Here is a 21957-nt window from a genome sequence, read left to right on the forward strand (position 1 = left end):
GAGATCTCGCCACTGCACTCCAGCCTAGACGACAAACCGAGACCGAGACTCCATCTCCAAAAAAAAAGGAAAAGGAAAAGGAAGTCCTGGGAGATCATCCTCTTTGAACTGTGATCCACTCACTCCAGGTATGGAAGGGGAGCTGGAGGGAGTGCTCAGGAGGGAGGAGATGCTGGTTGATCTGCATCTACTTTTTTTTTTTTTTTTTAGACAGAGTCTCTCTCTCTGCCACCCAGACTGGAGTGCAGTGGCACGATCTCAGCTCCCTGCAAGCTCTGGTTCCTGGGTTCATGCCATTCTCCTGCCTCAGCCTCCCAAGAAGCTGAGACTACAGGCGCCCGCCACCATGTCCAGCTAATTTTTTCTATTTTTCAGTAGAGATGGGGTTTCACCATGTTAGCCAAGATGGTCTCCATTTCTTGACCTGATGATCCACCTGCCTTGGCCTCCCAAAGTGCTGGGATTACAGGCGTGAGCCACCGCGCCCAGCCGCCTGGCTAATTTTTATATTTTCAGTAGAGCCAGGGTTTCACCACGTTGGCCAGGATGGTCTCGAACTCCTGGCTTCCGGTGATCTGCCTGCCTCAGCCTCCCAAAATGCTGTAATTACAGGCGTGACTACAGTGCGCAGTCAATAATATAATTTTTTAAGGCTCACATTCATCTGGCCCTTTCTGGTACTGTACTCAGCATCCCCTGCTCCACCACTACCCCCCCGCCCTACGCTTCTCCACTCTAGGTGGAGAGCAGAAATCATCTTTTTCTGTTAAATAGGTTCTGGTCCCTTCTGCCTCAGGGCCCTCGCATATGCTGTTCTCCGTGTCTGCAACTCTTCACGCTACTCCCATTTCACCTACTTCCACCTTCTGGGCTCAGCTCCAACACCACTCATCACTTCCTCTCTCCTGTCCAGATTAGGTCAGATGGACCCTGCTCCACCTTCATAAAGCTCCTTTACTTCTTCATGGCTCTAATCACGGTGCCAAGAAAATTGTATCTAAATTATAAATTACGGCTGGGTGCAGTGGCTCATGCTTGCAATCCTAGCACTTTGGGAGGCCAAGACGGGAGAATCCCTTGAGCTTAGGAGTTCAAGACCAACCTGGGCAACACTGTGAGAGTTCGTCTCTATTTTATTTTTTTTAATTAATTTTTTATTTTTATTTATTTTTGAGACAGAGTCTCACTCTGTCACCCAGGCTGGAGTGCAGTAGCTTGATCTCGGCTCACTGCAACCTTCACCTCCTGGGCTCAAGCGTTTCTCCTGCCTCAGCCTCCCGAGTAGCTGGGATTACAGGCATGTGCCACCACGCCTGGCTAATGTATTTTTAGTGGAAACAGGGTTTCACCATGTTGGCCTGGCTAGTCTAGAACTCCTGACCTCAGGTGATCTGCCCACCTCGATCTCCCAAAGTGCTGGGATTAAAGACGTGTGTAACTGTGACTGGCCTATTTATTTTTGAGACAGGGTCTTGCTCTGTCGCCCAAGCTAGAGTGCAGTGGCACAATCTTGGCTCACTTCAACCTCTGCCTCCAAGGATCAAGCGATTCTCATGCCCCAGCTCCCTAAGTAGCTGGGATTACCAGCACATGCCTCGGCCTCCCAAAGTGCTTGGATTACAGGTGTGAGCCATTCCCCGTAAATTTTGTATTTTTAGTAACAGTGGGGTTTCACCATGTTGGCCAGGCTATCGTCTCTATTTTTAAAAATTAAACTATAAATTATGATTACTAGAACTATCTGTGAGAACATCTTATTACTGTTTCTCCCACTGGACTGTGACCTCTGTGAGGGCAGGGACTGGCTGCTACACCCCCAGCCCCAGCACAGGTCAGGTACCCAAAATGTGTGCGCTGAATTAATAAAATACAAGTAAATACAGAACCAGGGCAAAAATCTAGGGCCCCTGATTTCCCAGCTACAGCTTCACCTTCCATAAGCCAGGCATGGAGGTCTTGGGACCCCTACTCTCAGAGATATCAACCAACTCACCCTTAGCTTAGGTAGGGAGACAAAAGGAACTAACCATAATGGTTAATGCTTAAGAGTTTTAATCAGTCTGCCATAGAAAGCTCCTCCCCATTCTCCATCTTGGGGGCTAAGATCTTGGCTTTGGGTTGGGATGAGGGACAGGGGTATCAGGTTGGGAGGGGAGAGTAAATATGAATACAGTTGAGGGACCAGAGCTGGGATCAGAAGAAAGCGCAGGGGAGAAGGAGCAGAAAGAGGCTGCTAACCCCAGTCCCTGAGCCAAATCAGAAATCCAAGTCCTTTTATAGCATCCAGGAGCCAAATGTAGTGAAATCCACACGTCATATCGTTCTTATCTGCAAAGTGCTGTCATCTGGAGCCCAAAGCACCAGGGCAAGGCTGAATTGGGCCCGAAGTACCTGAAGGGTGTCACTTTAGGTCTGGAGAGTCAGGAGGAGATGCCACTTTGGCTTAGAGAGTTGACAGCGAGCATCATCTCGGCCTGGAGGGACGTGCAGGAAATGCCACCTTGGTCCAGAGTTGGGAGGAAGATCCCCTGCCTTAGGTTAGGAGGGGCCATCATTTTGGGCCTGCCGAAGGAAGGAAACCATGGGGAGTCCCCAGAGCGCAGGATCAGGGAGGTGTAAGCACGATGGAGACAGCAAAAGGAAGCAAAACCTATCCCACCTATCCCATGGCACAGCTGGACTTGGGAAACAGAAATCAGGCTGAGAGGGCCGGGCTAAGCTCAAGGAGGAGGCAGGAGGCAGGAGGCAGAAGATGGGAGAACGAAAAGTAGAACCAACCCACGGAACCAAGGCCAAGCCTGGGCAGCAGAACAAGGACCCAGCTGGCCGGGTGCAGTGGCCCACGCCTGTAATCCCAGCACCTTGGGAGGTGAGGCAGGTGGATCACCTGAAGCCAAGAGTTCGACACCAGCCTGGCCAACATGCTGAAACCTCATCTCTACTAAAAATATAAAAATTAGCCAGGCATGGTGGTGCATGCCTGTAATCCTAGCTACTCGGGAGGCTGACACAGGAGAATCACTTGAACTCTTGAGGTGGAGGTGGCAGTGAGCCGAGATCACGCCACTGCACTCCAGCCTGGGCGACAGAGTGAGACCCTGTCTCTAAAAACAAAACAAGGACCCAGCCCAGGGTGGGGGCAGTTCTGGAGGTGGAGCTAGGATGGGAGGCGGAGCCAACTGAGTGAAGAAAGATGGCAGGGAAGCTGTGCCACATCCTGGGTTCCTGTGGGAAGAGCGGCAACAAGCCCTCCACCATAAGCAGAAACAAACTCAGAAAGAGCACAGCCGGGTGTGGTAGCTCACACCTGTAACCCCAGCACTTTGGGACGTCTGGGTAGGAGAATCGCTTGAGCCCGGAAGTTTGAGACCAGCCTGGGCAACACAATGAGACCTTCTCCCCTCTTCAAACTGTCACAAAAAAAAATTAACCGGGCAACTGGGCATGGTGGCGTAGGTCTGCAGTCCCCGCTACTCTGGAAGGCTGAGCTGGGAGGATCACTTGAGCCCAGGAGGTCGAGGCTGCAGTGAGTGATAATCCTGCCACTGCACTCTAGCGTGGGTGACAGACAGACACCCTGTCTCAAAAAAAAAAAAAAAAAAAAGAGAGAGAGCGTGAAAAGAAAGGCAGAAGACAAAATATGACATGATGAGCCCCCAGGGTGGAAACAGATTAAGGAGCAACTATTTATCAAAGGTTGGAGCTAAGCCTCAGGGTAAGGCTCAGAACCAGGTGGCAGGGTCAGGATAGGTGGAGGAACCAGATCTAAGGGTAGCGGGGCCCTGGTCTCCACAGCAGGGGTTGAACTATATCCAACATAAAGCATTATCCAAGGGGACCGGATTAGTCCCCATGGGTGGCACTAAGATGGGAGCGGGGGGTGGGGGGGGTGATAAGAGACACAAGGGACAGAGTCAGGTCCCAGAGGCAGCAAGGCCTACCCCCAAATTGCAGTCAGGTTGGGAAGCAGAATCATGGCTAGGCCCGCGGCCCCGGGTCTTGCTCAGGCTTGGTCCCTGGCACGCCGCGGATGTCCGGCAGCAAGCGGCAGCCAGCCACGATGTCCAGACGCTCGGCCAGCGCACAAAGGTCCCCGCGCGCCAGTCGCACGCTGTGGGCCGCCGCCAGCCCCGCCGCTTGGGCTGCTGCCAGCCTACCAGCCAGGGCGGCCACGTCGCGGCCCGCACGGCGGTAAACACCGCTCACCGCGGCCGCCACGTCGTGGTCCAGCCGCGCCTGGCTCTCCGCCAGCCGAAGTTGCAGGAGCGAGCGCGCGGGGGCGGGCGCCGGGGCCTCTTCCGCGCCCCAGGCCTCCTCCGCCAATTGCCGCTGCACCACGAGCGGAGGCAAGTCCCTCGGCGCGGCCGTCGGCTCTGGCTCCGGGTCCGAGTCGGTCTCTGCGGCCTCCCCAGCCACCCGCAGCCCCGTGGGGCGGCCGCGCGTCGGGCCCGAGGGACCCAGGTACAGCTCCTCCTCCTCCGACGAGGACACAGAGGGCTCGGAATCCGTCTCGGTCGCCTCCCCAGGCACCACCGTCTCCGGCCTCCGCAGGGGCCTCCGCCGACGACCCTGGGACGCCATGGCGCCGAGCTAGGGGAGAAGAGCGAAGGGACTGCACGTGAGACGGGCGCCGCGGTGGATAAAAGGCGCAGATCCTGGATTCCCAGCCCCTTTGCTGATTCTCTTAACGACTTGGGGTCAGTTGCTCCCCCTGTCTGGGCCTCAGTTTCCTCTTCTGTAAACTGGGTGATGATGGGGGTTACTGGACCCCAGGCTCTTCAGCGTACAGATGGGGAAACTGAAGACCAGCTCCATCAGGGATCTGGGGCCCGAGTTCCCGGAGTCCCAAGCCGAGCTCTTCACGAATTTGCCTCCTAGTAGCGGCCACACCCTCCACCTGGTCCACCATGCCAATCTCAGACCCGGAAGCACTCGGGCCCTTGAGCTGCTCGGGACCAGTGCCAGAGTCGCAGAAAGGATGACAGTCCGACTGGACTCCGCTGGGGGCACTCATGGGATGGGGGAAGCGCTATAGCCAAAGACCGTACCCGGCAGCTGACGCTCCGAGCCTGCGGGATCCTCTTCCTAGCCGGAGTGCCGAGTCCTCACCGTGGCAGCTGAAGGGCTGCGATCTCGACCAATAGGGGAGCGGGTTGGGCGGGCATTAGCAGCCAAGTCACGTGGATTCGCTCGGCTACCAATCAGGATGCAAGTTCTCAGCATCAGCTTTGAGGGAGCATGCAGAAGATCACATGAATGGAGGAACTGCCAATAGAGAAGCTGCTGGGCCGGCTTTTCCAGGTTGTGCGACGAGGAAAGTCTGGAGTGGACAACTAGGGATTTTAAAAGCCGCGTAATTTGACCAATAGGAATGCTCGAGAACCCGGAAATAGGGAAGGGACGGCAGCAAGGGCTGAAGATGTTGTCACGTGTGGCCAGAGGCGTAGTAGGCCCGCCCCCAGTATCCCAGGCTCACGCGCACACCACATGAGCCCGAGGTGGGGAGGCGGGGCTAGTCTAAAACACCAGTGGAAGCGGGAGTAGGAGGGCTCGCGCCGTGACTTGAGAGGCGTGGCTTACCAAGCCTGGCCAATGAGAGCGGGAAGCGCTGGGCGCATCTTTAGGCGCGCGAGGAGGGCTCATGGCGGATACTGTGCTGTTCGAGTTTCTTCACACGGAGATGGTGGCGGAGCTGTGGGCTCACGACCCCGACCCCGGCCCGGGGGTGAGCGCCGGGTCCCGTGGGGAGGAAGCGGGGTCCACCACGGTAACGCCTCGGGGAGAGCGGAGGGCCTGTCAGGCGTCCGGGTTCGAACCCCGACCCAGCCCCGGCCTTGCAGGGCAACGTCTGGCGCTGGCTTCCTCCTCTGGAAAGTGGGGTTCGCGACGGTGCCGGCTCGGGGTTATTGCTAAATTGAGCGAGATGACTCAATTGAGCGAGATGACTCAGTTGAGCACTTAGCTCACGGCCTGAGTAAGCGGCAAGTAATCATAATAATGCTGTTACTGGGCGTGTGCTGAGGACTCGGCACTCACAAGGTGTGCGACCCAATGACTTAATCTTTGTGTGTCCTAGTTTTCTCTTTTGTAAAATGAGCATCATAACGTACCTGAGCCTCAGCATGGGACATTTATTCATGCGACACCCACTTATTGAGTGTCTTGTATTCCAGGCACTGTTCTAAGACAGAATCCCTGTCCTCGTGAAGCTTACATTTCACTAGGGGAGTCAAATAACAAACTGAAATATGCCGGTTGGGTGCTGTGGCTCACGCCTGTAATCCCAGCACTTTGGGAGGCTGAGGCGGTCGGATCACCTGAGGTCAGGAGTTCAAGACCAGCCTGGCCAACACGGTGAAACCGTCTCTACAAAAATTAGCGGAGCATGATGTCGAGTACCTGTAATCCCAGCTACTCTGGAGTCTGAGACAGGAGAATGGCTTGAATCTGGGAGGCGGAGGTTGCAGTGAGCCAAGATTGTGCCATTGCACTCCAGTCTGGGCGACAGAGCGAGACTCGTCTCAGGAAAAGAAAAGAGATGGGGTTTTGCCATGTTGCCCAGGCTGGTCTTGAACCCCTAGACTCAAGTGATTCTTCCGCCTGGGCCTCCCAAAGTACTGGGATTACAGGCGTGAACTACCACGACTGGCCTGGGATATGTGTGTGTGTGTGTGCGCGCATGACAGGGTCCTGATCGGTTGTCCAGGCTGCCTGGAGTGCAGTGATGCAATCATGGCTCACTGCTACCTCAACCTCCTAGGTTCAAGCGATCATCCCACTTCTCAGCCTCCCAGGTAGCTGGGACCACAAGCGCAGCTGGCGCCACCACTACTGGCTAATTTTTGTATTTTTAGTAGAAATGGGGTTTTGCCGTGTTGGCCAGGCTGGTCTCAGAACACTCGACCCCAGGCGATGCATGTGCCTTGGCCTCCCAAAGTGCTGGGATTATAGGCGTGAGCTAGGGCACATGGCCTTTTTTTGTCTTTGTTTTTGTTTTTGAGACGGAGTTTTGCTCTTGTTGCCCAGGCTGGAGTGCAATGGCACAATCTTGGCTCACCACAGCCTCCGCTTCCTGGGTTCAAGTGATTCTTCTGCCTCTGCCTCCGGAGTAGCTGGGATTACAGGCATGTGCCACCATGCCCAGCCAATTTTGTGTGTTTAGTAGAGATGGGATTTCTCCATGTTAGTCAAGCTGGTCTTGAACTCCTGACCTCAGGCGATCTGCCTGCCTTGGCCTCCCAGAGTGCTGGGATTACAGGCATGAGCCACCATGCCCATCCTTGTTTTCTTTTTGAGATGGGGGGTCTCGCTCTGTCACCCATGCTGGAGTGTAGTGTTGCAGTGTTGGCTCCCTGCATCGTCCACCTCAAAGGCTCATGCGTAGCTAATTTTTTTTTTTTTTTTTTTTTTTTTTGAGACAGAGTCTTGCTCGTCACCCAGGCTGGAGTGCAGTGACGCAGTCTAGACTCACTGCAAGCTCCGCCTCCCAGGTTCACACCATTCTCCTGCCTCAGCCTCCCGAGTAGCTGGGACTACAGGCACCCACCACCATCCCTGGCTAATTTTTTGTATTTTTTTTTTTTAAGTAGAGACGGGGTTTCACTGTGTTAGCCAGGATGGTCTCCATCTTCTGACCTCGTGATCCACCCGTCTGGGCCTCCCAAAGTGCTAGGATTATGGGTGTGAGCTACTACGCCTGGCCAATTTTTTTTTTTTTTATGTTTAGTAGAGATGGGGGTTTCACCATCTTAGCCAGGCTGGTCTCGAACTCCTGACCTCGTGATTCACCCACCTCAGCCTCCCAAAGTGCTGGGATTACAGGCGTGAGCCACTGTGCCTGGCCATGTAAGACATTTTTATTGGCTCTGGTTTCCTTCTAGGATTAGAAGCCCCAGGGAGGATGTTGCTTGTTACCATCTCGACATACAGATATAAACCTGTCATAAATTGAAAACATCATAAATCGACCAGGCGCAGTGGCTCAAGCCTGTAATCCCAGCACTTTGGGAGGCCGAGACGGGCGGATCACGAGGTCAGGAGATGGAGACCATCCTGGCTAACACGGTGAAACCCCGTCTCTACTAAAAAATACAAAAAACTAGCCGGGCGAGGTGGCGGGCGCCTGTAGTCCCAGCTACTCGGGAGGCTGAGGCAGGAGAATGGCGTAAACCCGCGAGGCGGAGCTTGCAGTGAGCTGAGATCCGGCCACTGCACTCCAGCCTGGGCGACAGAACAAGACCCTGTCTCAAAAAAATAAAAGAAAACATCATAAATCAAAAATGCATTTAGCCAGCTGTGGCGACTTGCACCTGTAATCCCAGCTACTCAGGAGGCAGAGGTGGGAGGATCACTTGAGGCCCAGTGTTCAAGACTAGCCTGGGCAACATAGCAAGACCCCACCTCTAAATTTTAATTTTTTAATTTTTATTTATGTATGTATTTATTTATTTATTTTCGAGACAGAGTCTCGCTCTGTCGCCCAAGCTGGCGCAATCTTGGTTCACTGCAAGCTCCGCCTCCTGGGTTCACGCCATTCTCCCACCTCAGCCTCCTGAGTAGTTGGGACTACAGGTGCCCACCACCACTCCTGGCTAATTGTGGATTGTGGTTTGTTTGTTTTTTTTTTTTTTTGTATTTTTAGTAGAGACGGGGTTTCACCATGTTAGCCAGGATGGTTTCAATCTCCTGACCTCGTGATCTGCCTGCCTCGGCCTCCCAAAGTGCTGGGATTACAGGCGTGAGCCACTGCGCCTGGCCAAGAAATTTTTAAAATTAGCTGGGTGTGATGACCTGTGCCTATACTACCAGCAACTCGGGAGCCTGAGGTGGGAGGATCGCCTGGGCCCAGGAGTTCAAGGCTGCAGTGAGCTATGATCATGCCACTGCACCCCAGCCTGGGTGACAGAGTGAGACCCTGTCTCTAAAAAATCATGGGGATTACTCAGTGAGCCATCAAAAATTTTTGTCCTCCTGGAGCTTTGTCATCATTGGAGGAGACAGACAAGTAAATGAGTAAAGTATCTGGTACATTGTGTAACTGCTATGAGGAAGATACAGCATGGCCTAGAGAGTATGCATCAGCCTGGGGGTGGGTAGTAATGTCTCAACACTCCATATCCTTCCTGGCCTTCAAACCAGAAACCCCGGAGTCCTGACACCTCCCTCACCTGCAACCCTGCCCCAGGCTCTGCCCAGTCTGCTGTCTAAATACCTTTCCCACGTGGCCCCTCCTCTGCCCTGGTCCAGCACTTTCCCCTCTGCTCCTGTTAAATGAGCCGGCTCCCTTCTCCCAGCCCATTCCACCTGTCCCATCTTCACCATGCTAACACCTATTCATCCTTCAGATCTTAGCACAACAGTCCCTTCCTCAGGGATGCCTTCCCTGAGCCCCCAGTCAAATTTGGATCTCCTTTATACATTCTTCTGGTCTCCCTCTCCCACTTTTTTCTTGGTAGGCTTCATCATACTCAATAAGGATGTATCTGATTTTTTTTTTTTTTTTTTTTTGAGACGGAGTCTTGCTCTGTCGCCCGAGCTGGAGTGCAGTGGCCAGATCTCAGCTCACTGCAAGCTCCGCCTCCCGGGTTCCCGCCATTCTCCTGCCTCAGCCTCCGGAGTAGCTGGGACTACAGGCGCCCGCCACCTCGCCCGGCTAGTTTTTTGTATTTTTAGTAGAGACGGGGTTTCACCGTGTTAGCCAGGATGGTCTCGATCTCCTGACCTCGTGATCCGCCCGTCTCGGCCTCCCAAAGTGCTGGGATTACAGGCTTGAGCCACCGCGCCCGGCCTGATTTTTTTTTTTTTAAAGAGAGTCTTGCTCTGTCACCCAAGCTGGAGTTCAGTAGCATGATCATAGTTCACTGTAGCCTCACACTCCTGGGCTCAAGTGATCCTCCCACCTCAGCCTCCTGAGTAACTAGGAGTGCACACCACCATGCCCTGCTAATTTTGTTTGTTTGTTTGTTTTTTGAGACAGAGTCTTGCTCTGTCACCAGGCTGGAATGCAGTGACTGGATCTCAGCTCACTGCAAGCTCCGCCTCCCGGGTTTATGCCATTCTTCTGCCTCAGCCTCCCGAGTACCTGGGACTACAGACGCCCGCCACCTCGCCCAGCTAGTTGTTTGTATTTTTTAGTAGAGACGGGGTTTCACCGGGTTAGCCAGGATGGTCTCCATCTCCTGACCTCGTGATCCGCCCGTCTCGGCCTCCCAAAGTGCTGGGATTACAGGCTTGAGTCACCACTGTGCCTGGCCTCTGCTAATTTTTAAATTTTTTGTAGAGATGGGTTCTCACAATGTTGCCCAGGCTGCCCTTGAACTCCTGGGCTCAAGCGATCTTCCGGCCTCAGCCTCCCAAAAACTCACACCTGGGATTACAGGTGTGCGCCACCATGCCCTGCCAGGATGCATCTGAATTGTGTATCTGTATGATCCTTTGATTCACATGCATCTCCCCCTGCCGGAGTGTACTTTGTGTGGGATGGGTCTGGGTGTGTATTGTTGACCACTATATGCCCTGGCTCGTAGTGGGTCCTCAGCGTGGACGTGTTGAGGAGGTGAATGCAGAGCCTGTGTCGTGGTGGGTGGGGATGGGTGGGAACTGAGATTCATTTGGTTTATGAGCAGTGCTAGCTGCTCCCTCCCTCCCCCCATATGAGTGCTTCCTGTGCGGACTCATGGCTTCTCACTTTTGATTTCATTTGATCTTCTGACGATCCAGAGAGGTTGGCATGGTCCTCCCTGATTTATAGATGAGGCGGCGGAGGCTTTGATGGACGGAGTTCCATGCTCTCAAGTGGCAGAGTCAGGACCGCAACCAGGCCTCCCACTTCCAAAGCCTGTGCTGTAAACTCTCACTTGCATTTGCTGGTATTTGCCCTGGGAGGGATTTTAATGGGTTTCTGTGGTCAAGCGTGTGTGGGAAACTGGCTTACTCAGCTCTGCCTTTTAGAGCACATGAATGTGCCTGGGATCTTGGGCAGGGGTTCCCTACCCAGCTGCCACTACATTCCGATGCTGGAGTCCCACACCAGAGACTCCGACAAACCCGATTGGGGTGAGGCCTGAGTATCAGGCCTCAGAAAGCTCCCAGGTGGCTCTTGGTGCAGCCAGGGGCAAGAACTGCATCGTTTCCCCACAGTCCTTCCTCCTGCGGAGCCCCGTTTTTCAGGGGGCCCGTCATGAGAAACAGCTTCATTTCCTCAGTCCTTTCTCTTTATTGGCCCCACCTCCTCTCTTCATTCCTTCTCTTTGGCCCAAAAGGGTTCCTCTGAACCAGACGGGCCTCCCGTTTCCTGAGGGCGTCTGTGCAGTACTTGCACAGTGCTGACTGCATTTAGTCCTCAGGACAGCCCTCCCGATTCACAGAGGAGGGACCCATGCTTGGGAGAGGAAGGGACTTCCCGAGGCTATTCAGCAAGACTCAAAGGCAAAATTAGAACACAGGCTTCTGGCCTCAGGGCTTCTGGGTAGTGCAGGCCTGCCTTTCCCACCAGCTCCACAGCTCCTTGAGGACAGGGATGGTGGCTTCTTCATCTCTGTCCCCACAGCACAGGTGCCCAGGAGCCATAGCCGGTGTGTAGGGCTTTTGTGACCTCCTATCCTGCCTGGTACAGTGGTTATTTGTGGCGGTTCTCCTGGGCTGTCACAGGTTGTGAACTGGAAGACCCGCCAAGAGAGGCCAGGAAGGCCTTTGTTCTCTAGGCAGGAGAAGCCCTTGGAGGAAGCGGCTGTGGCTTTTCTACCTCAGAGGCTTTGAAGATAAGGGAAGCCTTGGGCAAAGAGAGGATTCCTCTGAGTGCATGTAGTAAAGAGCTAAGGCAGTGTCACCCACTGTCTGAGACCAGGCCCGAGGTGCCCTGAGAACAGCCCTGCTGGGCCAGGCCTCCATCCACCATGCCTCGAGAGTGCACTTGGGCAGCCCCTTATCTGAGGAGGGTGTGGGGCGGGCGGAGCAGCTGTCAGATAGGTCCCTGCCCGGAATGCCGCTCTCCGAGCATCTGAGGCTGGGAGCCCCAGCGAGGCTCTCCTGGGAACTGGGGTTCCACCCCGAAGGCAGTGGGAACCATAGCAGGGTTTAAACTGAGGTGCACCTGGCTCATATTTACATTCTAGAAATGCCTCCCTGGCCACAGGAATGGACTGGATGGAGATTGGCCTGGGAAGGGCCCCGCTGCTGCAGGAGCTTAGGGCAGAGGCTGCGGCGGGCTAACCTTCTGGGCCGGCCAGGGGACGGGATGGGGAGTTCTGAGTGGGCGGAGGCAGGATCTGGACTTGCTCAGGGCGCCTTGCTGGATGAGGGAGGAGAGTTGAGGGCGACAGCGGGGAAGTCCTGCAGGCTTTTCGCACCCACCCCTCACTCACCCATCCATGTGCTAGCACTTCTCTCTCTGTGCTTTTCTCAACCAGGGCTGCTCCTTCCCTGGGTTCCCCACCACACCCCTGGGCCTGGCACAGAGTGGCTCTGCAAGTGGGCGTTGAACAGGGTCAGCCTCTGCCCAGGAGCTAGCAGGTGCCTAAAAAACAATGGAGGGGTAGGGCAGACACAAGAGACAGGAAGGGGCGGAGCACATGGCCCCCACCCGCCTCCCTCCCACTTCAGGGCAGAATGTTCTCTGTTCCCAAGTGTCTGAAGGGGCTTTGGTTTGCATTTTCCATTCATCCTCCTTAGAGCTCACCCCTCGGCTTCAGTCTGGACATGTGGATCTTCGTTTAGCTCAGGACATTTTTCTCCTGTGATCTCTGATGATTTCTTCTGCATTGTTCCCTGTATGTCCTGTAGGCACCGCAGGGAAGATTAGACTTCCTGCATCTCTTCCAAACATCTTGTAGCTTTTCTCTCATTTTTTCCTCCCTCCTGTTTTTCTTCTTGCTGGGAGGTGTTATCTGTCTTACAGGTTTCTCTGCTATTCAATTCCCTTGTTAAAAAGTGTTGGTTTTGGCCACCATATTTGTTCATTTCCAGGAACTCTGCTTTGTGTCTGATTGATGCTTCCTGTGTGGTGGATGTCATTAGCACCGATACTGATGAGACTTCCTTTCTGCCTTTCCTTTCATCCGGTCTGTGTGTAAACTCAGCAGAGGCAGGTGTGGGGAGCCCCAGAAACACACCGGCTCTGGGCTGGGCTCTGGCAGATTCATATGAATGGGAGAGTCTCTGTCTGGCCAGCCCTTCTGTTTTGTTTTTGGTTTTTGTTTTGTTTTGTTTGAGACGGAGTCTCTTGTTTGAGACAGAGTCTTGCTCTGTCGCCCAGGCTGGAATGCAGTGGCGTGATCTCAGCTCACTGAAACCTCCGCCTCCCGGGTTCAAGCGATCCTGGTGGCTCAGCCTCCTGAATAGCTGGGATTACAGGTGCACGCCACCACGCCCGGCTAATTTTTGTATTTTTAGTAGAGACAGGGTTTTGCCATGTTGGCCAGGCTGGTCTCAAACTCCTAGCCTCAAGTGATCGTCCCGCCTTGGCCTGCCAAAGTGCTGGGATTACAGGCGAGAGCCCCCACGCCCAGCCCCTTCTGTTTTTAAAAAAGATAAACCCCTGACCTCTGAAGAGCTTTTGCAGTGACACGGGCATGGACACCACCAAGTCTCCCTGTGATGAGGTGGGTGGAGGCTTCTCCCTTCCTCCTCTGCCCTTTCTTCCCTGTCTCCTGCTCCTCCTTGGCCCCTCCCTTTTGCTGTGATTCTCCACATCCCTTTTCAGTTCAGCAGGGATCTGAATGGCCCCCGTCGAGGGCTGGGTGCAGTGGGGCCAGCAGTCACACAGCCGTGTATCCAGCTGCTGCCACCTGCCAGTCACACCGCCACTGTGAGCAGGTGCTGCCATTAGCCCCGTGGCGCATGTGGGGAGACTGAGGCATGAGATGGTTGAATAATCTGCCCAGGGTCACACAGCCAGTGAGTGGCAGGGCCGAGACTCAAACCCAGGCGGTGTGAAGTTCGTGAAGGGAAAAGCTGAACTTGCTGGAACCCCTTCAGACTCCACGCTCCTGGCCTGGCTGATGGACCCCACTGACTCTCTACCCCGACTCACCCTTCCAGGGGCTGCCGTCATGGCTGTGACTTGGGCCTGGTGTGCCTTCACAGCCCACTCCCGCTGTTGAACTCTTCCTCTTCCCTCCGGCTCAGCGCAGTCGGGGTGCTTCCTAGGGATGGGCGGGCACCCTCGCAGCACGCCCTGCCTCCCTCTTGGCAGTCGCTGTGAGCATAGTGAAGCTGGTCATTGCATCTTTGCCCACTCCCCGGGTAAAACGCCAGCTCCCGCAGGGCAGGGACTGAGCCTGTGGCCCACTGTGGCTGACATTCAGGCAGCGTGGCCTGCGTTGACCCTCGGGTTGGCTGCACTTGCCTGCAGGGGAAAGTGCCCCCTCTGCAGTCCATTCTGAGGCCCCTTCCCTTCCCGCTTCTCACCCCTGCCTTGGCACATGCCCTTTGCTTGGAATGCCTGCCCCCTCTGGCCCTCTCCTGGAGGGCAGGCTCTGCCCGGCACTGCCCGGGCCCCTTGCACTCAGTCTCCCAGCCCTTCCTAGATTGTCAGTTGGCATCATCTGGGCACCTGTCAACCCCACCAGGCACGGTAGGTGAGCTCCTGGAGGACACCAAGAAATGTCTGTGGCATGAACGAGAGAGGGACATGAAGGTGCCCTTACGCGCAGGGACACAGATGTGTTCTGTCAGAGTGGAGCCAGGGCCCTACCTCCAGGAGCTGCGCTGCAGGAGGAGGTGACACAGGAGCCGCAGCCACCAGGCAGCGAGCTCTCGCCCGGGCTGTTCTAGGTGCTGGCTACAGGAGCCCACAGAACAGACCCCCTTCCTTCCTGGGGTCTTCCTCCAGCCAAGGGCTTCATCCCTCATTGGCTGGGGCCGTCTCCTCGTTTGACAGACATAGAGGCTGTGAATGATAATAAGTAAGGCTCCCAGAGCTGCCTTGAAGTACTCAGGTTGCCTTTACCAACCCTTACTCCTGGTGAGGATCCCGGAGGTAGCTGCCATTAATATTCCCCTCCTTTGGCCCAGGCGTGATGGTTCACACGTGTAGTCCCAGCTACTTGGGAGGCGGAGGTAGGAGGATCACCTGAACCCAGGAGGTAGAGGCTGCAGTGAGCAAAGATCATGCCATTGCACTGCAGCCTGGGTGACAGAATGAGACCCTGTCTCAAAAACAAACAAACAAAATGACCCTCCTTTTTACATGAGGAAACTGAGGCACAGACATTCAACCACTGGCCCAGGTCCCACACATGGTAAGTGCTGGCCCAGGTCCCACAGGTGGTAAGTGCTGGGGTGGATCTGGACCCGGGCGGTGGTTCTGCACCTGCGCTGCTGGTAGTGCTGCTATGAAGGACCCACGGGCAGGGGTCTCTTCCCACCCTGTCTCTGTCACACACCTGCCCTTCTCCTGCAGTCATCGGCCCCTTCCCTGAGCCTCTGCTGTGTGGCCGGCCCTGCTGTGCCTGAGGACACCGGAGGAAAGCAGGTGGTGACACCAGAGGGAGCCAGTGCAACAGGAAGTCGTGTCATTGTCACCCAGGAGGGTGAGGCCTGGCAAGGGGCCAGGCAGAGGAAGGGACACCTTAGCTTCAGATATGGGCAACCTCAGCTCAGCACCTCCCCCATTCCAAGCGCTCCCCACTTCCATGAGGCCCTCAACAGCCACGGCTGTCACCCCACCCACCCTCCTATGTGGACCTGCTGGGGTGTGAAAGACAGCCCTGTGCTGAGGGTGCCTTGGATGGGTTCTTAACCTCGGAGCCCCAGTTTCCATCTGGAAATACAGCCTCCTGTGAGAGTGGAAAGGTAAAACAAGAGGGCTGTAGAAAACGCCTGCCGCACAGTTTGCTGGTCCTGGAATAACATTTTGTTGTGACATTGATGAGGAAAAACTACTGATTCCCGGGACCACTGTCTGGGTGGTGGTTGCAGGTTCTCCCTGTGCTGGTGCAGGTTCCTCTGGGCACTCCTTTCCTTGTGCATCCTTGGGGTGTGTCCGTTAGGTGAGCTCCCGGGTCTCCATGGGCCCAGCGTGAGTGATTAGGGACCTGTGTGTGCCCTGTGATGGGATGCCATCCTGTCCAGGGTCCATTCCTACTTTTGGCCCTGCCGGGACAGGCTCTAGCCCCCCAGGACCCTGAGCTGGAGGAAGTAAGTAAATGTCTTCCTGGTTTTTTGTGTTTTTTTTTTTTTTTTTTTTTTTTCTGAGACGGAGTCTCTCTCTGCCGCCCAGGCTGGAGTGCAGTGGGCGCGATCTCGGCTCACTGCAACCTCCGCCGCCTCCCAGGTTCAAGCAATTCTCCTGCCTCAGCCTCCCGAGTAGCTGGGACTACAGGTGCCCGCCACCTCGCCTGGCTACTTTTTTGTATTTTTTAGTAGAGACGGGGTTTCACCGTGTTAGCCAGGATGGTCTCGATCTCCTGACCTCGTGATCTGCCCATCTCGGCCTCCCAAAGTGCTGGGATTACAGGCTTGAGCCACCGTGCCCGGCCGGTTTTTTGTTTTTTATTTATTTTTTAAGACAGGGTCTTGCTCTGTTGCCTGTGCTGGCGTACAGGGGCATGATCATGGCTCACTGTAGTTGTGACCTCCTGGGCTCAGACGATCCTCCTGCCTCAGCTTCCCAAGTAGCTGGGACACATGTGCCCGCCACCACGCATAGCTAACTTTCGTATTTTTTTGTAGAGAAGGGGTTTCGCCATGTCGCCAAGGCTGGACTTGAACTCCTGGGCTCAGCTGGGCACGGTGGCCCACGCCTGTAATCCCAGCACTTTGGGAGGTTGAGGCGGGTGGATCACGAGGTCAGGAGATGGAGGCCATCCTGGCTAACAAGGTGAAACCCTGTCTCTACTAAAAATACAAAAAACTTAGTCGGGCTTGGTGGCGGGCGCCTGTGGTCCCAGCTACTTGGGAGGCTGAGGCAGGAGAATGATTTGAACCTGGGAGGCAGAGCTTGCAGTGAGCCGAGATCGCACCACTGCACTCCAGCCTGGGTGACAGAGGGAAACTCCGTCTCAAAAAAAAAAAAAAAAAAAAAAAAAACCTCGGGCTCAAGTGACCCACAAAGTGCTAGGATTGCAGGCATGAGCCACCATGCCCAGCTTATCTTACTTGTTTTAATCTTTATTTTTTTTTTTTGAGACAGAGTCTCGCCTTTGTCGCCCAGACTGGAGTGCAGCGGGATGATCTTGGCTCACTGACACCTCCGTCTCCCGGGTTCAAGCAATTCTCCTGCCTCAGCCTCCCAAGTAGCTGGGATTACAGGTGCCTGCCACCATGCCCGGCTAATTTTTGTATTTTTAGTAGCGACAGGGCTTCGCCGTGTTGGCCAGGCTGGTCTTGCACTCCTAACCTCAGGTGATCCACCTGCCTCGGCCTCCCAAAGTGCTAGCATTACAGGAGTGACTCACTGCACCCGGCCTAATCTTTCTCATATGTATGTGCAGCTCACATTTATTTCAGTGTTTAATATTACGTTTTCATTCTTATTTAGAAGTTTGGTGATGTTTTTGTACCAGAAACATGGCATTGGAACTTCACTCTTGTTTATGTTAATTAACCTGCGTGAAATTGGTTTCATCATATGTCATTTTGCTTAAAGCCGTAGTTTCCCAGAGCCCGTTGACAGCATTAGGTGAGGACTTACTGTGTCCTTTGTTGACGCACGTTGTCTCATCAGCCAGTCTATTAAGCACCACCCACATGCCAAGCCCTGTGTTGGCTGCCGAAGGCCGGATGTGAATTGATCAGCCTGGGTCCCCACCTTCACAGAGCTGTGTCCTCATCCATTGACAGTGCGCGGTGGGCAGCGCTGGGGACGCCAACTGGGAGGGAGGAAGGAAGTCAGTACAAAGGCCCAGAAGTCTGAGCCTTCCCAACCAAGGAACGCGAGTGTCCTGAGTGGGTGGAGAGGGTGAGGGAGGGACGGAGGCAGCTGGGCCGGCAGGCTGCAAGAAGCCTTCCTCGGACACCCTCTCCAGGCTGGGAGACCCTCTCCAGGACTGGAGCCAAGCAGAGAATTCCCATTCCCATTCGGATGGCCCATTCTGGAGGGAGGAGGCCGTAGCTGCCACGCCTGAGTGAAGGTGGGGGTGGAGGGCAGGAGAGGGAGGGCTGCAGGGCTCAGGCCAGGTGACTGCAGGCTCCTGAGAGCAACCAGCAGGAGGGTGAGCTTCCTTCAGCTCAGGGCTACACACCAGCCTCTCCTCTGTTCCCCCACTTCTGCTCTGCCAGGCCTTCTCTGAGAAACCTGGCACCTCACGCCCAAGCCATCCTGGGATTTCTGGTGTGCCCCCAGTCTGGGCCCCCTGCTTCCTCTGCTTGCAGCAAATCACCGGAGTTAAAAAAAAAAAAAAATCCATGGCCAGGTGCAGTGGCTCTTGTCTGTAATCCCAGCACTTTGGGAGGCCAAGGCGGGTGGATCATTTGAGGCTAAGAGTTTGAGACCAGCCTGGCCAACATGGTGAAGCCCCATATCTACCAAAAATAAAAAAATTAGCCAGGTGTGGTGGCACACACACCTGTAATCCCAGCTACTTGGGAGGCTGAGGCAGGAGAATTGCTTGAACACGGGAGGCGGGGGTCGCAGTGAGCCAACAGTGTACCACTGCACTCTAGCCTGGGCCACAGTGAGACTCTGTCTCCAAAAAAGAAAAATTGCCAGGAGCAGTGGGTCACACCTGTAATCCCAGCACTTTGGGAGGCCGAGGTGGGTGGATTGCCTGAGTTCGGGAGTTCGAGAGCAGCCTGGGCAACACAGTGAAACCCCTTCCCTACTGAAATACAAAAAATTAGTCGGGCGTGGTGGTGGGCACCTGTAGTCCCAGCTACTCGGGAGGCTGAGGCAGGAGAATTGCTAGAACCCAGGAGTCGGAAGTTGCAGTGAGTCGAGATCAGGCTACTGCACTCCAGCCTGGGCAACGAAGCGAAACAACATCTCTTAAAAAAAAAAAAAATCCATGAACACCTCATCTCTTCCAGCCATGCCATCCACACACACAGGCACGTGGACAGACACCGAGTACAGCCCTCCTGCCTGGGGCCTGCCTCTGCCAGCACAGTCCCCTCCTGTGTGGACCCTGGCCTACCCTTCAGACACTACATTGGCTGCCACTGTCCTTCCTGAGCACCCAAAGATCTGCCTGTTCTGAGCTTCCACGTGTACCCCCAGGGATCTCGGCCAATATTATAAGGCATGATGATCATGGTTGACTTCCACAGCTCCTTTTCCTGTGGCCCAGCCTCCAGCCATTGGGCAGGTCACCTGGAGCCTCTAGGTGGAGTCGCAGCTCCCACTTCCCAGGGCATTGTGAGGGTTCGTGCTGAAAGCATGTGCAGCGTGTGACCAGTGTTGTCAGGAAGAGTCGTGCAGGGGGCAGGGAACCTGGGGAAGACCCCCATTGTTCCTGGGGGAAGGAGGAGCTGGTTCTTGGGGGCTGATGATCTGGGGATCCAGAGAGCCTGCGAGGTCTGCAGAGGTGGGTGAGGGAGCCCTGGCGCCCTAGAGGCCTGCCCCTGCCCTGGCCAGGCTGTGCCAGAGCCTCTCCGTGCTCACCCCTGAACTGATGGGCACTGGCAAATTGGTCTTTGGGTCCCTTGGCAGGTGCTCCCTGTGTGGCCCCGGGTTCGAGGTGGCCAAGGGCTCCTGAGCGTCTCTCCCCTGGCCTTCTAGGGACAGAAGATGAGCCTGTCGGTCCTGGAGGGTATGGGGTTCCGCGTGGGCCAGGCTCTAGGCGAGAGGTGAGCACGGCCCCCCCTGCTCTCCCCAAGCCTAGCTGACAGGGCTGGGCAGGCCCCGGGCAGGGAGGTTGCATTGCTCCATGTGGGAGATGGGCCTGGCTTCTTCCCTGTTCCTGGCCTGGCCCCACGGCCTCAGCCTGGCACTGCCCCACCAGACTGCCCCGGGAGACGCTGGCCTTCAGGGAGGAGCTGGATGTCCTCAAGTTCTTGTGCAAAGACCTGTGGGTGGCTGTGTTCCAGAAGCAGATGGACAGCCTGCGCACCAATCACCAGGTGGGAGCGCCCCAGCCCGCCGTCCGGCTCCCTCCCGAGGGTGAGGCCGGGAGAGTGGGAGGGGAAGCCCCGGCGCCAGAGCAGCGGCTGCCGGACCCGCCCAGAGCTTTCCCACAGGTGGCTGCAGCTCTTGCTCTGTCTGATCCTCTAAGGGAAGCCAGGAGGCTGCACTGGGGCATAGGGGGTGTTTCCAGAACTTCCCCAGCCTACCAGGAGTGAGCCATGCATGGGCAGAAAGCCCCTGGTGGCTGCCTGCCCTCCCCCCAGTGCGATGCTGCTTGTCCCAAGCTGGTCTAGTCCCCCAGTGAACACTGCAGGCTGTGCCCGCCCCTCCGCAGCTTCCTGGGCCCGGTCCTCAGCTTTTCTGCACAACCCTGGGAGGCGAGGGCAGGACCCACACTCCCCAGGGCACGGGCACCCAGTCCAAGTTTGGAAGCCCTGGGCCCTACTGGAGCACTGGAGGCCAAGGCCATGATTCCAGCGGTTCTCAGGGAGGGGGACTTCCCAACCTCAGCCCAATCTAGGACCTGGGTTCCCACTTCCCCTCCCTGTGCTTCAAATGTGCAGGCCCCGCCCCCACCCACCGGCCTCTCCTCTCCCCAGGGGACCTACGTCCTGCAAGACAACAGCTTCCCCCTCCTCCTTCCGATGGCCTCTGGCCTGCAGTATCTGGAGGAAGCGCCCAAGGTATGGGGGAGCTGGGGCCTTGTCCACACCTCCCTTCCTCCTGTTACCCAGCCTCTACCCCACGTCAGGCCTCTCCCAAGGCCTAAGGAGTGCCCCAGACCTCGATGCCGGCCTCCCCTCTCTTCCCATGCTTATCTGTGTCCCCTCCCCAGTTCCTGGCCTTCACCTGCGGCCTCCTGCGTGGCGCCCTCTGTACCCTGGGCATTGAGAGTGTGGTCACCGCTTCCGTGGCAGCCCTGCCCGTCTGTGAGTCATGGCGGGGTGGGGGGATTCTTCTCATCCCTTGAGTTGCTGAGGCCTTCAGAGTTCCAGCCCCACTCCTGTGTGGGTGCCTGGGAGGCAGGCCCAGGTTTAAGTCACCTGCTCAGCCACACAGCCAGTGCAGGCCCATCTGTGCCCCTGGCTCCATGACGTCGCCAGCCCTGCAGAGAGAACTGTCTGGCTGTTTTGAATATCTTTTCCCAGCACGGGATCCCAGGTGGACATAATAGAAGTCATCCTCGCTGATCCTTCGAGGCGGGGGATGGCAGGCTTCAAAGAACTTGCAGCCTGCCTGACTAGGTGTCCTCTGTCAGACAAGCTGGAACCCCATTTCTGCCTGGGGACAGCCTGTCCCACCACCTCCCCAACCTTCAGTTATTTTCGCTCTGCTGGTTCCCCAGGCCCACTCGTGGGGGGGCCCCACGGCCCCTGTGGGGTAGGACCGAGTGATGCATACCACAGAAGCCTGTGCCGGGCGCCTCCCTGCGGCCACATTCGTGGCCCTCATGCCCCTGGTTACTCACACAGCCCAGGGATGTGGCCACGTGGGCGGGAGGAAATAGCCCAGCCTAGCCACTGGGGTGTCAGTGCAGGACAGGGGTGAGCACCTAAGAGCTGTCCAGGTGCCCTCTGCCTCTCTCCCATCCCATCCTCAAGCCTAAGCCAGGCCTTCTCTTCCAGGTAAGTTCCAGGTGGTGATTCCGAAATCCTAAGCCCGCCCTGCACCTGCCGAGCCGCACTGCTGCCCCCAGTCTCACCGGCCTCAGGAGAAGGCGGCTGCATTGGGCCCCAGGCTGCTGCATTTGGGGGTGGTGTTGGGGCTAGTGCTGGGGATCCCAGGCCCTAGGGGTCACATTTACTCAGGAAGTGGGTATCAAAGCGAGGTGGGGGTGTCACAGGAGGCAAAGGGGTCCCAACTGCGGTCAGGACTGGGGTGGGATTCCTGCCTGCCCATTGTCCAGCAGCTGTTCAATAAAGGCTGTGTGTGTGGAATCTGACTCACAGCAGCAG

The 21957-nt window shown here is 55.9% G+C and overlaps 2 protein-coding genes and 1 pseudogene across 13 annotated transcripts in view; 1 reads left to right on the forward strand and 2 right to left on the reverse strand.

Annotated features, from left to right (window-relative positions):
• Positions 1-6295, reverse strand: part of BLOC1S3 (biogenesis of lysosomal organelles complex 1 subunit 3) — a 40716-nt gene extending 34421 nt beyond the window's left edge. For 4 of the 6 annotated variants that reach the window (XR_002724539.3, XR_002724540.3, XR_002724541.3 and 1 more), the window contains exons 1-2: positions 5049-6295; positions 3942-4590 (exon numbers count right to left, since the gene is read on the reverse strand). Coding sequence is in view for 2 of the 6 variants with exons in the window: in XM_023182407.2 (XP_023038175.1) it covers positions 3979-4581 (603 nt within the window). In the remaining 4 variants the exon portion in view is untranslated. Of the gene's footprint in view, positions 1-2034; positions 4591-5048 lie in introns of those variants that run through there. The other 2 variants (XM_023182407.2, XM_023182406.2) reach the window with 2 other exon arrangements.
• LOC111520012 lies at positions 2038-3863 on the reverse strand (annotated as a pseudogene). Its single transcript, XR_002724542.2, has one exon. The product of XR_002724542.2 is annotated as a putative uncharacterized protein encoded by LINC00269 (transcript).
• TRAPPC6A (trafficking protein particle complex 6A) lies at positions 5571-21944 on the forward strand. Of its 6 annotated transcripts, none has more exons than XM_023182411.2 (7): positions 17292-18071; positions 18967-19178; positions 19658-19725; positions 19881-19998; positions 20602-20685; positions 20838-20931; positions 21628-21944. In XM_023182411.2, exons 3-7 carry the CDS (start codon positions 19667-19669, stop codon positions 21657-21659), a joined length of 387 nt encoding a protein of 128 aa, XP_023038179.1. In that variant the 5' UTR covers positions 17292-18071; positions 18967-19178; positions 19658-19666; the 3' UTR covers positions 21660-21944. The 6 variants fall into 6 exon arrangements, with proteins under 6 accessions (XP_023038176.1, XP_023038181.1, XP_023038182.1 ...); XM_023182412.1 differs by having other exon boundaries at positions 17666-18071; positions 19589-19725; XM_023182408.2 differs by lacking the exons at positions 17292-18071; positions 18967-19178 and adding an exon at positions 5571-5725.
• The last annotated feature ends 13 nt before the right edge of the window (positions 21945-21957 follow it).

This window comes from Piliocolobus tephrosceles, chromosome 21 (genome assembly GCF_002776525.5).
Source record: "Piliocolobus tephrosceles isolate RC106 chromosome 21, ASM277652v3, whole genome shotgun sequence".
Lineage (NCBI taxonomy): Eukaryota > Metazoa > Chordata > Mammalia > Primates > Cercopithecidae > Piliocolobus > Piliocolobus tephrosceles.